This window comes from Excalfactoria chinensis, chromosome 1 (genome assembly GCF_039878825.1).
Source record: "Excalfactoria chinensis isolate bCotChi1 chromosome 1, bCotChi1.hap2, whole genome shotgun sequence".
Lineage (NCBI taxonomy): Eukaryota > Metazoa > Chordata > Aves > Galliformes > Phasianidae > Excalfactoria > Excalfactoria chinensis.
This window is the reverse complement of record NC_092825.1, coordinates 75,384,565-75,400,193: the sequence shown is the minus strand read 5'-3', so window position 1 is coordinate 75,400,193 and position 15,629 is coordinate 75,384,565. Positions and strand designations below refer to the sequence as shown.

The 15,629-nt window shown below is 44.7% G+C and overlaps 1 protein-coding gene across 10 annotated transcripts in view; it reads left to right on the top strand.

Annotated features, from left to right (window-relative positions):
* Nucleotides 1-11,125, top strand: part of STXBP5L (syntaxin binding protein 5L) — a 170,718-nt gene extending 159,593 nt beyond the window's left edge. For all 10 annotated transcript variants that reach the window (XM_072357264.1, XM_072357295.1, XM_072357278.1 and 7 more), the window contains 6 exons: nucleotides 1,193-1,432; nucleotides 2,630-2,990; nucleotides 3,952-4,117; nucleotides 6,419-6,530; nucleotides 6,848-7,068; nucleotides 7,776-11,125. In XM_072357264.1, coding sequence (XP_072213365.1) covers nucleotides 1,193-1,432; nucleotides 2,630-2,990; nucleotides 3,952-4,117; nucleotides 6,419-6,530; nucleotides 6,848-7,068; nucleotides 7,776-7,817 — 1,142 coding nt within the window. In that variant the 3' untranslated portion in view covers nucleotides 7,818-11,125. The remainder of the gene's footprint in view (nucleotides 1-1,192; nucleotides 1,433-2,629; nucleotides 2,991-3,951; nucleotides 4,118-6,418; nucleotides 6,531-6,847; nucleotides 7,069-7,775) is intronic.
* The last annotated feature ends 4,504 nt before the right edge of the window (nucleotides 11,126-15,629 follow it).

Here is a 15,629-nt window from a genome sequence, read left to right as displayed (position 1 = left end):
TTTATTTCTGCAGGCTCTAAAGATACAGCTCTCTATGCTGAGATGTGAGAATTCAGTGCCAAACACAAATCTACTCCATCATGATAGGTTCAGAAGTGAGCCTTTTATTTCCAGTCTGATCCCTTCAAATATTCCCCACCTCCATAACCTGCTATTCCTCTGATGTTTGTGTTGCACGAGAGAACGTGAGGTTTCTGGTGATCAAGACCTGACTTTGACTTCATGTTGGCAGACAGCAGCTCTGACAATAATTGCTTTGCAAAACTATGCTGGTGGCCAGCCCTGCTCTCTTCTTCCCTCTGGCTCCCTTAGTCTTCAGGAATCTTTTAGCCTCACTATGCTTCATAGCCTCCAACGTGTTGCCACGGCTACCACCAGCAGATCCCTTGCACAGTTTTGGCCTTCCTTCTTGGTGCAAGGCAAAGCAAATCAAGGATCCCTCAGCCCTATGGCAGTCAGACTGTGTTCACTGCCACTTCCCCCTGAGGAGCTCAGGTTCTCCATCAGTGTGGCTCTGTCTCCACCTTGCTCTCACTGTTGTCTGCTAAAGTTTAGGCATAAGGATGAACCCATTGGTGCCAGCTCACCATACAGTTGTCATTGAGGGCACAGAGTAGGTTTCCCATCTCAGTGCCTGGGAAGCTTGAGCTGAGGTGTGCCCTGAGACATCTTGGCTGCCGGGATAGTTTAGAGATGTGTGTCTTTTCCTCAGAGACTTTGACAATATACAGCAGCTGTGAACTTAGCACTCTTGCTTCTTAGTTGTGGGAAAAGGAACGGAGCAAGGAACATGTGTTCTAAAGTTGGAAATGGCTTTTCCCTTTGTGTCCTACAGCAATGAGATACATGGATTAATATTAAACACATTGGTAGCAGATGGGTCTAAAGTTATTTCATGCTATTTAGAACAAGTCCTTTGAGCTAAGGCTGTTGTAAACTCTAATTAGTCTATGCTAATCTTCATAATAAGCAGCTATTTCTAATGCAGATCTAACCGATGAGGTCTGACAGCATTTTCCATGCTTATTTGTACTCTGGCAGGAAGCTGGTATGGTGCTGGTATCACAGTGTTTTCCTAGATTGTGAAAATGCTGAGTTTTCAGTGCCCTGCAGGGAGTTTGTATTTGTTGCAGGCCTCTACCTGCTCACAGCTTACCAGCTTATGCCTGTTCAATTGTATTTATTTATACAGAAAACCGGGAAAACTCCTTCAGTCGTTCCCGAAGCTCCAGCGTGTCGAGTATTGACAGGGACTCCAAGGAGTCAATCACAGCCTTGTACTTCATGGAGTCCTTTGCCCGAAAGAACGACTCCGCTGTCTCCCCATGCCTTTGGGTTGGAACAGGCCTTGGTATGGTCTTAATCCTCTCTCTTAACCTGCCTGCCAGTGACGACTTACGGCAGTCAGAGCCGGTCATGGTGTCACCAAGTGGTAAGAGTGCAGCCTTGTTTGTGTTTATTATCCATCTTGGGAGAATGGGAGAAAAGCTGTATGGTTTTATGTGGCCTTTTTGCCATAAAACTCTCAAGAAATGTATTAAGTAGTAGTAGTCATTCACTACATAGATATTAGGAAGAAATTCTTTACTGTGGAGGTGGTGAGACACTGGAACAGGTTGCCCAGTGAGGTTGTGGATGCCCCTCCCTGGAGGCATTCAAGGCCAGGCTGGATCGGGCTTCAAGCAACCTGGTCTAGATGGAAGAGTTCCTGCCTATAGCAGGGGGTTGAAGCTAGGTGATCTTAAAGGGCCCTTCCAACACAAACCGTTCTGTGATTCTATGATTAAGGGTACATGGGTAAAAAGAGATGTATGTAATAAACCCACAACTTCACGAACTGAGGCACTTCAGTTGTGGTAATCTTGAAGTTTGCCCTACACCTTGAGCAAAGTCACATTTATTTCTTGTGAGGACAGGGAAACTAGCAGGGATCCTTCATATTGGGAAACTGCAGTCCTGTATGCTGCTCTGATGCTGTCCTATCTGGGATGCTGTGAACAGTTTGGCTGTCTTTCCTGTCAGAAGGCTGCAGAGAAGCAGAAGGGAGCTCAGGAAAGAAAACACAAACGTTGGCAGGTTGATGTACCAGGAGAGATCTTTGGCTGAGTGAGTGACAGATGGCAGAGCAGAGAGGACAGAGGGCCAAGAGAGGTCAGGACTAAGGCAGGATGTGCTTATTGTGTAGTGAGTAAAATAATGTCAGAAAACAGGGTGACACAGGAGTAGTGGTAAGCCCCCACTCTTTTTTGTTTAGACTGGATGTACCGGAATAAGGGTAGCAATTTTACTGACTGGGGAGTAAATAATCCTACTGGTAGAGATAAATTAAAAAGAAAAGAAAACTAAACAAAACAAAAGCAGCCTATCCCTGTGGTATTCAGTATCATGTGCTATATAGGTTATTTGACATGGGCTGCCTGAGGCCTTTCAGTAGTCACAGCCTATGTGTTCACTTTAGTGTGTGGTCAGGAAGAACTGAGCAAGGAAGACTTGTCACCCTGCCTAGATAAATGCATTTTCTGTCTTTACAAAAGCAGAAGTTGGGTGTCACCTGTGCTGTGCATCCACTGTGCTGACAACCAGTTAAATTGTGGTGCCAATGCCAGTGAGAGAAGATTGTATTTTGCAGGCACAGTTCTGACACTGAAAGGAGCCGTGCTGACCTTCGCATGCTTGGACTGCACAGGGACATTGATACATCCGCCGTATGAAGTATGGAGGGACCCACACAGTGCTGACGATGGTGAAAAAACAAGGAAAAGAAAACTTGTCATGCATTCCCCTTCCTCCTCCCAGGATATGGGTGATCATCAATTTGCAGTCATTTGTTCAGAAAAACAAGCCAAAGTCTTCTCATTGCCTTCCCAAACTTGTCTTTATGTCCACAACATCACCGAAACGTCCTTTTTATTGCAAGCAGATGTGGTCACCCTCTGTAACAGCGTCTGTCTGGCGTGCTTTTGTGCCAATGGGCACATCATGACACTGAGGTACTTATCTAACTAATCTCATGGCAAAACTAAGCAAAGAGGTGGCACGGTGCCATCGCGTTCCACTTGCACTTGCTGCAGTGTGCCTACGTAGTTGATGCTCTGCATTAGCTCCCTGATAGATGTATTTAGTGCATGTTTTATATACAAGTAATTGCTCCTCTGGGAGCATTGCCTTGCCCGCAGCCATACCTGTTCCTTGGCTTGCCTCCGCATGGGGGTTAAGGTGGTGGAACAGCAAAACGAGCTCCTCTATTTCATAGCAGCTCCCCCGAGATGACAGCTAATGGTTGATGACTTATAACTGGAGTAAAGTATATAATTTTTCTCAGTTACTGTAAATCATGCATAGAGCATAAAGAATAACTCAGACATAGAAATGGTACTTTTTATCCAGTGTAAAGAGTGTGGTCCCATTTTGGACTTGTGCACTTGGGGCACCTTATTTTTCTTCCTTGCTATTGCTCCACTGAGCTGACTGCACAGCATCACTGCAGTTATGCCCCTGTGTCTCCCCATCAGCCCTTCCCTGGCCATGCCATTTAAATCTGAGCAAGTGCCACCCTGCAGTACAGTCAGTGAGCTGAAGAAGGAGAAGCTGGAGGACAGCAGGGGGGTTGCTGTAGCCTTTGGGCTCTGCCACATGCCCAGCAGGGACTTAGAGGGAGGCCTCAACCTGCACACTGCCCAGCCACGTGGCACAAACTATGCTGTGTTGCAGGCATGTCCCACGTGGCAGGAGCTGAGCATTAAGGCAAGGCAGCTGAAACTCCTCCCTGCAGGAAAGCAAAGTAGAAAGGAAAGCACTGTGTGGATGGTAGATTTTTTCAGCTTAGAGATGCTCTTCAGCTCCTCCAGTTATGAAAAACACAAAGTTACGCATCAGTTTAAAACGCAGCCATGGAACAGATTTACCTCCCATGGCAATTTGTGACTAACCCAAGTCTCTGCTTCTCTTCAGCTTGCCCAGCCTTCGCCCACTGCTGGACATCAACTATCTGCCTGTGACGGATATGAGGATAGCGCGGACCTTTTGTTTCAGTAATGAAGGGCAGGCTTTGTACCTCAGCTCTCCCACTGAGATCCAGCGCCTCACGTACAGCCAGGAGATGTGCGATAACCTTCAGGTAGGAATCACATCTTTACTTCACGCTGTCTTTGGGGGGGCTGGAGGCCTGAGCAGCGAGCTGTGCAAGTGTGAATTGCCACCTTTGCTGCTAGATTTCTTAAAGTAGTGTTTTGCCAGGCTATGATTTCTAGTCAAAAGTAAGAACTGTGGCATTGCCAGAGATGGAAATTTGTTGTTCAATGGAAGGGCCTGCATGTCGGTGAAAAAAAAAAAAAAAAAAAAAAAAAGAATATTTTAGTTAATTTCTAGCATTTTAAGTGACATCTTCCTTTATATTTGCCTTTCTGTTAAAGCAGAGCAGAGAGAGGTCAGCTGCTCTTTTGGTCTTTTTTGTGCTGCTGTCACCATGCTCCTGTGCCCCGATGACTGGCCCATGTCTGCAGCCCACCCTCACCTAATTACAGTCTCTGTTGGCTCTGTGTGGAGCCAGATTTATGCCCAAACAGGACTCCTCTTCACAGCCTGCTTCTCTCAAAGCCTGCCCATACAAGAGACCAACTGTTAAGAGTGACTGAGGGGAAAGAAGGGGAAGTTACACATTCAGTAGATACCAGCATGAGTCCAATGCATAGAAACTGCCTCCATGATAATATGTGTTCCTTCCCGTCATTTATTTTTCAGCTCTTAACTCTTTAAAAACATCTTTAATCCCTACAGCTTCCAATAGATGGGTGGGAACATGAGGCATACAGGTGCTGGTAGTATCAAAAAACACGCTCTGTTTTAATGTATTTTTAATTATTTACCATCATTTTCACTCCACTAATCGGTACTCCTCTTCTTCCCCGCGAGGAAAGCATCTCCCACTGTACATTAAAACGCAGTAGCTACAGAAATGGTCTAATTAAAATAATTTATTTTGAGCAAAGCTCCTGACAGCGTTAGGTTTGCCTTTTTATAATGAAAATGCAAATTAAAATGTCATTTACTGAAGAGGAGGAATTCAGAGAGGTTACGGGGAGAAACACAAAGAATAATATGAAAAATAAGAAGGTGAACAAGTTCTAAGTTATATAATTGGCACCGAGCTAGGAGAGAAATGCAGAAGAAATAGTCCTGCCAGCACTTATTGTCCCCTAGGGAATAACGTGTGCTGAGCTGCTTGAATCACATCACAGCAGCGTCTGTCTCAGGTCTGAAGGAGTGCTGGGAGGAGCGAGCATTGCATACAAGCTCTTGCACATTGGAAAATAGATCATTTTGCAGGGAACCAATTTTAAAATTATCAGAAGGTTTGCTCAGTGCATCTGGGAAGGTGGATTTATAAGCAAGAAGCCGTTATAAGGTAGATTGTTAGTAACCTTAACAGCATCGTGCTACAGCAAAATGGAAACAGCCCTTGCTTCTCTGTTCTGCTGAACTATGGCCACTTCTACCCTGGCTTTATCCATAGGAGGACATGAAGGGCTTGCACAACCATTATCCCAGTACAAAAAGCAGATGACCAGGTATCACCTGCTGCCCAGGAAAACAAGGCAAGCTGTATGAGAGAGGCCTTTCAGGCTTGTCAAAAGGCTGCAGTCATTTTTCTCCCTGCATCAGGTGACGGTGCAGGGGAGCAGTAAGTGTGAGTCACAGCTTTGTCATTGGCACTCAGCTTCCCAGGAGCCAAGTGCTTTAAGCAGCACAGCAGCTGGATGTGCCTGCTCAGGCTCGGATGAGCAAACAGAGCTGAGCAGCAGCAGGGCAGCAACTGTTCTCATTGCACAGCCTCGCTGGTTTTAAATGCTAATTGGACTGCATGCTTTCTGTATCAGTTTAGTTCTGGAGATTCAGCTTTTCCTTGTACTGCTGCAAATAAAGCTGAGCCTGAGATTTGTTTGGCGCTAATTCACTTCACCTGCTCTGAAATTTCACTTTCCACAGCAGTACTTTCAGGCACTGCCTGATGGTGCTGCCAAAACACACAGTAACAGTGAACTGGAGTGGGGTGGGTTGTGGAGGGCAGTGGGTTTTTATTTAAGAACAACAACTCTGAACTGCTAACAAGGACTGAAATCAAGTGTGGTATAAAGGGAGAACAGAGTGTCTGTCCTGATAACCTTCATCTTAAAGCACAAGACCAGGCAGGGAAAACCGAAGTCCTTTAAAAAGCATTAGCAAATCTAGTTAGCCCCAATATTCACCTGTCATAAAACACAACTGGTAAGTATCTATTTTGTTCTTCGTACAACAGACTCTTTTAAAATGACTTGACTAGATCCAGTGCATTTGGCTCCTTAAGCTCATGCCTCCCCCCACTCCCGTACCTGCTTCCATCTCAGTAGTATTTCATGTCATTTTTGTCTGACTTTGCTAGGACATGCTTGGGGACTTGTTTACTCCTGTGGAAACACCAGAAGCCCAAAACAGAGGCTTTCTTAAAGGGCTTTTTGGAGGAAGTGGACAAGCTTTCGACAGAGAGGAGCTTTGTAAGTGGTTTTTCTTTTTCTTCCATGAATTAGTACATGCAATTGCTTGCCCTTGTCATCTGGGACACAAAGATGATTTATTTTAATGACAAAAACAAACAAACAAACAAAAAAACAACAAAAAAACAGAGGACAGCATGAAGAAATCTGTGATTCCTTCATGGCAGCAGCTTCCTTCAACCATTAAAAGGGCTGGGGGTATGGCTGCATTGCAGATGTGAAAGTACAGAGAGCAAAATCCTCCACGCGTGCCATCTGCAGTGCGGTGGAATTGAGGACCACAGCGTCTCACTCCCCTCTGTATTTCTCCTTTGTAGTTGGCGAGGCCACAGCAGGAAAAGCATCTCGCAGTCTTGCCCAGCACATCCCTGGATCAGGTGGAATTGAAGGCGTGAGAGGAGCTGCAGGAGGAGTCATTGGGGACTTGACTCGTGCTCGCATTGCCCTCGATGAGAGGGGACAGAAGCTGGGTGAGCTGGATGAAAGGACCGCGAGCATGATGGCGAGTGCAGAGGCATTTTCCAAACATGCACATGAGGTAAGAGCCCTGGCATCATACACTCAGAACTAAAGATCGCTGACCCTGCAGCTGAGCCTTTGCTTCCCTTCAGGAAAGTCAAGTGCTGTTCTCCCCATTCACACAGTCATGTTGTTTGAGGTGTGCTCACAGTAACTTACATGCCATTTTTCCTTCCCCCTCCTCCACACGGTGGAAGATCTCCAAAGAGACTTCCATTGCATGACTCTTTTTCTCATGTTTCCATAATTTACAACAAGTTACTTCTCAGACCTTTTTCACTAATCCATTCTGACCGGTCTTTCTTTTTAAGCCACTCGGTCCAGCATATCTGTGCAGTAGGGCAGAATACAGGTAGGTGGTTGTGTACGTAGGAGCGTTTACAGAATGCTAGGAAGATGAGAAGGAAACCTCTGGTAGAGCTGTGATACAGGTGTAAAGAATAGGGCTGGGTGGGACAGACAGCTTCTGTGCTTAGAGTCAGAAATAGAAAGCTCTTCCAGCCCTAAGCTGGGAATCAATCAATGTGATTTTTTAATTATTTTTATGATAAAATGAGATTAAAGAATATTCCTCCCACATGCATGTTAACTGTACAGCTGGTTTAATGTGCATTACATCTCTGGGCAAGACTTTTGTATTCTTATTAGCTTTTATATGTGTGGGGCAAGTAGTATTTCACTACTTCTGAAGTTTGTGACACCTGTTTTTTCCTCCCATTTCTGTAGGTGATGCTGAAATACAAGGACAAGAAATGGTACCAGTTTTAAACTCTTAAGGAATCTGCTTGTGGCTTTGTTCAGAACACTGCTGAGGGAAGCAACATTCGTTCCCAAACCTATCAGTCATTGACCAGAAACAATTTTTGCTCCTAGGAGATGTTTTCCTCTTACTATATTGGATTCATCGCAGTGGAAGAAACACGAGTTGGAAATTAGAGTCACGTGGGCCTTACGGCAGCACCTGGCTTGTGCTGTAGCCAGTCTTTCTCAAATGGAACTCAACCATCACTGTGGCATGTGGCTTTTCAGAAGCTGTAGGTATGGAACTGTGGGGAGTGCGTCTGGTTACAAATATTCTGTACAAACTCAAATGTTAATGCACTTAGGAAACATTGCATGGTTAACTGACATCTTAAAAAAGAAAAAAAATGAAAAAGAAAAAAAAAAAAAAAAAGCATGTTGTGACCAAAAAAAAAATGGGATTCATTTATATTGAGTAAAAAAACCAATAATTAAATGGCAAAAATCTTTATTTTTTAAAAATGAGACTACAAAAAGCCAGTACATTTCAAGCATGTTTGCTACTGTTCTCAACATACAAATGAGTTGAGCTGCGTTTTCTTATCTGCTACTCATTTCCCTTGAGAAACCTTGCTTGAAATCAGTGCTGTTTAACTCCTCCCGGAAGAATAAATGATTTCAAAAGCCTGTGTCCAAAATTTACAGATTCTTCAAGGGGCCAAACAGGCACTATCTGAAATGTCATTAAAACATGAGAGCAGATGATTTATTTTGCAATTCGGAGTACATGACATGTTGCCCTTATCTGTACTTAAAAAATGTGCCCTAGATTTATCTCGGTTGTTCCTGAAGGCGACTGTGGCATTTTTCATCCCTGTGGTTTCACTGTCACTTGGTTGCCTTACTTCTCTGTTGCAGGAATAGAAAACAAATAGAAAATAATCACTTCTTGAAGTCAGAGGGGGCAAAATGGGAAAGCAAAATGGGAGAGTCCCATCCATTTTTACTCACGAAAGCTGCTCAGCAGCTTGCCAAACTGGGTTTTTTCTTAAGTGGTTGGTGGAAGTTATGCCAAGGAGACTGCACAGTAACCCCATAAAGGTGGTGGAGAGAGCTCAGAGCAGCAAGATGGGCCAAGGGAAGAGCGTGACAAACAGTTGTTACAGTATGGCACTGACTTGGCACATAGAGAAAATGACACCACTGGTGTGTGGCAATTCATTCTCTGCTCACACCGCAAGAAGGAATTTGCTTCTCTTTCTGAGTGGCTTCTTTGGTTTTTGTAGTGGACTCTGCATCACAATCTCCAGCCTGTAGAGATGGAAGGGAGCAGTAAGTAGAACCCATCACTTATTTATACAGATGAATTCTGAGTTTATAGGTACAGTACAGTGCCACACGGGTCAACTGTTAAGAAATTGTTCCAAGATTGCTTTGGAACCAAGGCTCAGAAGACTTGTTTTCACGTACCCAAATTAGAAAGAGAGGAAAAGGTAGAAAAGCAGCAGGTGGAAAATTTTTAATTTTCTATATGGGAGAAATGGAGGATATTCCTTCAGGGAGTCCTGCCTGACACTGATGCAAACAGACGGCATTGCCGCCATAACTAGAGCTTAACTTCACTGGATTTCTACCCTACCTGTGTTCAGATTCTCTCTCTCAAGGATGCCTTTCCTCTATCTTTTGCTTTCTTAAAATAAAACAGAAAATGGTACTGGCTGGGAATGTGGCTTCACTGTCAGCCCAGCTATGCAAGTTAAAGGGATGGAATAGATCTGAGATGTTAAGTAAGTTTTAAGTTCATACCTTAGTCTGAGAGTTGTATGCTTTACAGCACTTTATGTTTATCTGGGGGCAAAATCAAAAGAGGAACCCTTCCTGGTCTGGCTCCTCTGGGAAGGAGACCAGATGGGTTCTTCTCTGTCACAGGAAGAACTGGACTGTAATTGTGAGAACAGTAGAAACTTTGTTGGAAAAGGGTCGGTGCCTGCAGTTCTGCTGAGAGCTATGGAACTGAAACTGTGTGTGACCCACAGGACATCCATGCATTAAGTGTTTGAGGAAAGAGCAAACTCCCTGCTCTGATGCCAGTATGAACTGGGCTGGGGAGATCCTTCTAGTGATTCCATTACAGAGCCGGATGCTTCCATATGAGAAGTATCACTGTAACCAGGTATCTGGAGTGAGGAACAATGGCTACACTACCACAGTCATTCTCTCTTCTGTTTCAGTGCACGTTCACTCTACTTGTGCACTAGCCTATGCCCAAAAGCCACTACTTAGTCTGTGGGCAACAAAACCTTTTTGTGCAGATCATGCAGACCTCTCCATCCAGCCTTATAAACTGAATTCTTTTTCCTTTCTCTGCTCTTACAGAGAAGTTGAGGAGTCTGCATCAATATCAAAATACCAACCGGTGATGGTTCTGTACCCATCCCTACACTTACTTATGCTCTAAGGTGGTGCAAATGAAAAGGCCTTTGCCAGTTCAAGTGTGGCACCTGTACATGCATGTTTTCCACTATACCTAGTAGTGGAATGTATTAAATATTTATATACTAATTAATAGTTTCCGCTATTAATTGTTGTAATTGGCCTTCAAGAAATGAGCCCGGTGAATGCTGGCACATCGTGGTACACTGACATGACATGACAGCAAGCAGTGCTGCGTGAGCTTTCTGTACGCTGCGCCTCGTGTGGGTGCTCACAGTGCAAAGCTCCCTTTGGCTTTGATGTCAGCAGTCCCTCCAGGCTGGAGCAGGACCCTGCTCGCTTGTTGGAGGAACTAGTGTAAAAACTGAACGATGACCTTCTTTAACTGCTAATCTCCACAGCATGCCCAGAGAAAAAAGTGTCTTCAGCAAGTCATGTGTGCAATGTCAAGCCTACTGGGGCAGCCACCATTCTCTGTCTTAAAAGCAGGGGAGAAACCTGGCATAGACTTCCATCTGATGCAACAGAAGAATTAGAATTTAGCATCCCTCAGACTTAGAGTTTTTAATAAGAAATTTCCAAGCAGCTTTTCTCCAGTTCTCCCCATTGGGTCACAGCTGTATCTTGCTTTCCACTCTTATGTATTTTCAGTATTTCCAGACAGTTACAGATCCCTATTTCTGTTACGTTCGCCACTCGTGACTATAATTATCAATTTTCTTGTAGGCTGTAGAGATCTAAAAAGTTGTATATGTTTGTATATAGAACATTCTATATATAAAATATATATATGTAATGTATATGTTGTATAAGTTTGGTAGTGCACACTGTTAAACGCTTTCTATTGAGATTTATCATGTATGTGAAAAAACTTCACTTAAAAACATCAATGAGGGAGGACGAGCTCTCGCCTGGTTATTTATTGTGAGATGAGGGGGAGTGTGGGATCTTTGGAAGGCCAGACCTGATGGTGATGGCAGTGAAGATGCAGCGCTCAGAGCCAAGGGCATGGCCTGTCCTGTGGTGTGCTGCAATGAAGGATGCTTTGCGTTGAAATCACGTGCTTTCACCTTTCCACTCAGAGCACCAACCTACAGCTTGAGGTATCACCTCCAGCAGTGTAACCCTCAGTTACAATAGATCAGGATGCCTGGACATATTTGTTCCATGTAAAATGCTTTTGTTCATCTCAGTGCCCTTCTCACTCCCAGTCTTCTTTACAGGAGTGCCCTCTCACAGCCACGTCCCCAGCTGCGACTGAGCAGCACCCACATGTCTGGGTTGGACCAGTTGCCTTCACCTGTATTCATAGAGATGCGTATAGTCTGAATATGCAGAGAAAAATACATAAAATCATATTATTTGTATGTTTTCGAAATAGGCAAACCTGCAGGCCATTATGTTCAAAAAAATATAAATAAATCCATTCAGTGGAGTGTTTATTTAAGCTTCAAACGCCGAGTGAAGACGAGCTGAAGGAAAAAGTGTGAATTGGGTTTTGTTTCACATAATTACTGTTTTCTAAATGACTTTTTTTCCACAGCCCTCCAAACCACTGTTTGCATCCATTAAACATGCCCTGTATTACCACTGTAGCTTCCAACGCGAATGTTTAACAGAAACGTTCTGTTTGCTACACGGGTTGTATAGACTTATCATGTATAGAAACCCTCTAAAACAATATACAAAACCCTTTTAGAAAAGCCATTTTACACGGGAATGTATTATAATGAAGGTAGGAATACAAAAATATGTATAATCAGTTTAAAAAGTGAAGAAGATGCTGCAGCTTAGATCAAAGCTGTGTTACACCTCAGGGCTCCTCCATTTATGAACTGGGCGTATTGTAACAGAAGCAAAAGGCCCGAGTTCATTTAGTTACACCCCTTAGTATCCTGGCACATCACATTCCATAACCTCAAGGTGAATACAAGCACAGAGTATTTCAGTATGAAATGGGTTGGGTTTTTTTGCCTTGGCGTGGGCTCAGTATGAACACACTCTCATTAAGGAGCCACGTGTGGCCGTTTGAAATCAGCACTTTATCTCGGTGTGAGCGATAGGCACGTAAATCTGTGTTTCCATTCATGTGTTTTGTTCTGTGATTAAATCAGCAGCTCAAACATTGTACTTTTTTAAATGATAGCAAGCAACCAGTGCTTAGATTTGGTGTCATTTTGATGGACAGTCTGTGTGGGTTTAACAGTCACCACTTCCATCACAGAAAGGAGGGCAGAGCTGGGGTGAGCCACATGTGCTGAATTAACCCCATCCTGGTCCCATGGGTTTCCCAGAGCAGCTCGACAATAGGAAACCTACAGCAGCTTTTTATCTGAAACTGAATTGAGTTCCCAATTCAGGAGAAAAAAAAAGATGAAAAAGAAGGAAAGAAAATAAAGACCTGCTCATTAGTTGGTGTAGATCTCTCTCCTTTTTTTCCCTCCCACTTGTACTCCTAGATTCTTTGTAGTAGTTCAAAAGGTGAGGGGCTTATGTAGAACATTTGGATGGAGTTTACACCGCTCACTTAGGAACACAGAAAATCCCACAGCAGCTGTTGCTGAGACCAGGATGGTCACATCCCTTCCTCTGACAGCAAAAATGGAGGCACAGCCTGAACCCAGGCAATGCTCCTGTGCTTTACAAGTTGCTCCTAGCAGCCATCCCTGGGAGTATTAGTCCCACTCATGGACTTCTCAGCTGAGTGCCCTTCGTGTCGCTTCCACCACAGGGCAAGAACAGTCCCATACAGGCTGACCTCTTAGCAGTTGTTTAATTGCCAGCAATGTGATTCACTTTCTCTGCCGGGAGAGGGTCAAAAATACCAGCCAAAGCTACCACGCTTCCATTCCAGTTCACCTTCCATATTCCAGCTACAGATTTAGAGGACAAAACAGCAAGAAAAACTCTACAACTCTCAGTAAAATGAGAATAGAATGGAAGAACAGCAAAAGAACTGAACCAGTTCAGAGCACTATGCCTGCTTTTGTCATCTGTCTGTCTTTCTCTGCTCCCCTGTACAGGAAAGTGCGGCGCTCTTTTAGTAGGCAGTGCTACCAAGGAGAGCTTTGTCAAATGAAGCAGGGCTAAACAAGGTTGCTGTACGCATATGAGGCCTGAGGAGCCACATCAGCTACTGATGGGAGTGGTTCCTGGTATCGAGTCTGGGAAGTTTTGCCCCCTACCAAAAAAGGTTCAGTGGGAGGATGAAACGTGAGCCATTTTGATAGGAAAGTGGATGTGAGCCAAGTAGAACAAGACAGCTCAACAAGTCATAGGAATGATGGGCTGTCCATGTAAGAGTTAGGGGCATATCTAGTCACACTGAGTGAAGACAATGCAGCCCTGGTGACCGCAGCTGTTTGTTGGCACTGGATCCTGTCCCTGTTGACAGCCAGACACCCACCTGCTGCTGCATCAGCCTTGCAGAATGGCACAAGGCAGGAGCAGGCAGGAGCAGCTCCTTGTGACAAGTGACAAAGCGCCAAAACAAACATGACTCCTACCCTATCCGTGTGTCCCTCCATCTTCCCCCTAGGCTACAAGACCAAGCATGATACTGAGCGCACTGCAGTACTGACTGACAAAAGCGGGCAGGAAAGAGACTCCAACAGCCAGAAGGACAAAGAGCAAACACACAGAGGCATTGCATCCTGGCTACAGGAAGGCAAAGAGGGACCTGTGCTCTGAGTACACACTCCTGAGCCAGAGAAAAGCTATTTCCAGCTGGGCCTCAGCCCATTGCGGGGGTGTAGGGCAGGAAACACAGGCAAAATTATGTGAATAATGCACACAGCCAACCTCTTCCTGGCTCACCTACCAGCTTCCGAAATTAACAGGTTTCATTTTCAGCACCATTCCCGGCAGTGCCTCAACTTACCCACAAGCCTTGTTTTGTTTCCCTTGCTCAGGGGAATCAATGAGACTCGTTGATGGTTAAAGTCTAATCAGAACAAAGGGATGTAAATAGCAGCAATCAGGCAGCAGCTCAGAACCAGCTCTGCTATCACAACTCAAACACAGCAGCTGCCTCATAGAGCAGTGGCCACTTTTATCTTCCCATTTGCTCCAAATTACCGCTTAATTATAATGAAGTCATCAAGCATGTTTATCAGAATAAGTTTAGTTCAGTGTCAGTCATTTCATTGATTAGCATCCCCATCTGGGGGGCTTGCTGAGAACCACCGTCTGAACTCCTAAAGGCAATCTGCAGGAGGGGAATGCTGCCATGTGCCAGAGAGCGGCTCAAAGCACAGAGGCTGCAGCGAGGCCTGAATACCAGCACAGGTGCGTCGCTGCGTGACACCCAGGAACAGGAACTCATCAGGCCGTGTGAATCAGTAATGAATCCAACCCAGCATCGATACAGGCAGAGCGCACAAATGGTCTGACACCAGGGGACTGCTGTTCAGGTCTGGTAATAGCAAAGCTTTGATACGCCCAGAATAGAAAGGAAGCGACTGCCTATCAAGTGAATGCCATGGATAAAGAGCTCAGCTAACAGGTGACAGATGTGAAAAACCACTGTGCAGAGAGGGCAGAAAGGAAACAAACAAAAAAAAATCTCAATGCAATGAGAAGAAAAACACAAATCAAAACAGGCAGGTGGGTCAGCTCCATGCTGGGAAGGGCAGTGGGGCATAGCTGCTTAGTGCCTGCCTCCATACCATGACTATTCTGCTGCATGACATGCAGGTCCTTTACAGGAAGGGTGACAGAGCGCTGGCACAGGCTACCCAGAGAGGTTGTGGAGTCCCCTTCTATGGAGGTACTCAAGACCCATCTGAATGCTTACCTGTGTGACCTACTGTAGGGTACATGCTCTAGCAGCAGAGTTGGCCTTGATATCTTGAGGTCCCTTCCAAGCCTTACGATTCTGATGGTGTGATTAAAGCCCAGGATGTGACCTTTTGTGCACGGGCCTCATTAGCACCTTTTGAAACTCACCATTCTCATGAAACCTTAGTGCCCAGTGCTTTTTTCTGACGTTGGGATAACAGCCACACCAAAACCACCACTATTGAAGTTCACAGCTCCAACATGCTCTCAGGCTGCTCAAAGCCAACTGCACAGAATCTCCAGTCCAGTTTCAAAAGGACATTCTGACAAAGGATCTGGCAAAGTTCAGAAATGAAAGGAAAATAATTAGGGGCTGGAAAAATTCTCAGAGGAGGCAAGTATGGGAAGACAGAGGTTGCTTGCACAAAGGATGAGCTGTAGTTGAGAAGATGTAATAAAGGAATTAGAGACAAAGAAGATGGCAGAAGGCACCCGGTCCTCCCCTTCTTCTAACATATAATGGCCACACAATGAAAATCATGAATTCAAGGTCAGGTGTTGTATAAATATAACAAAAACAGTTGAACTTGTACCATACATACAACAATCTGGAAGGGAAACAAAACC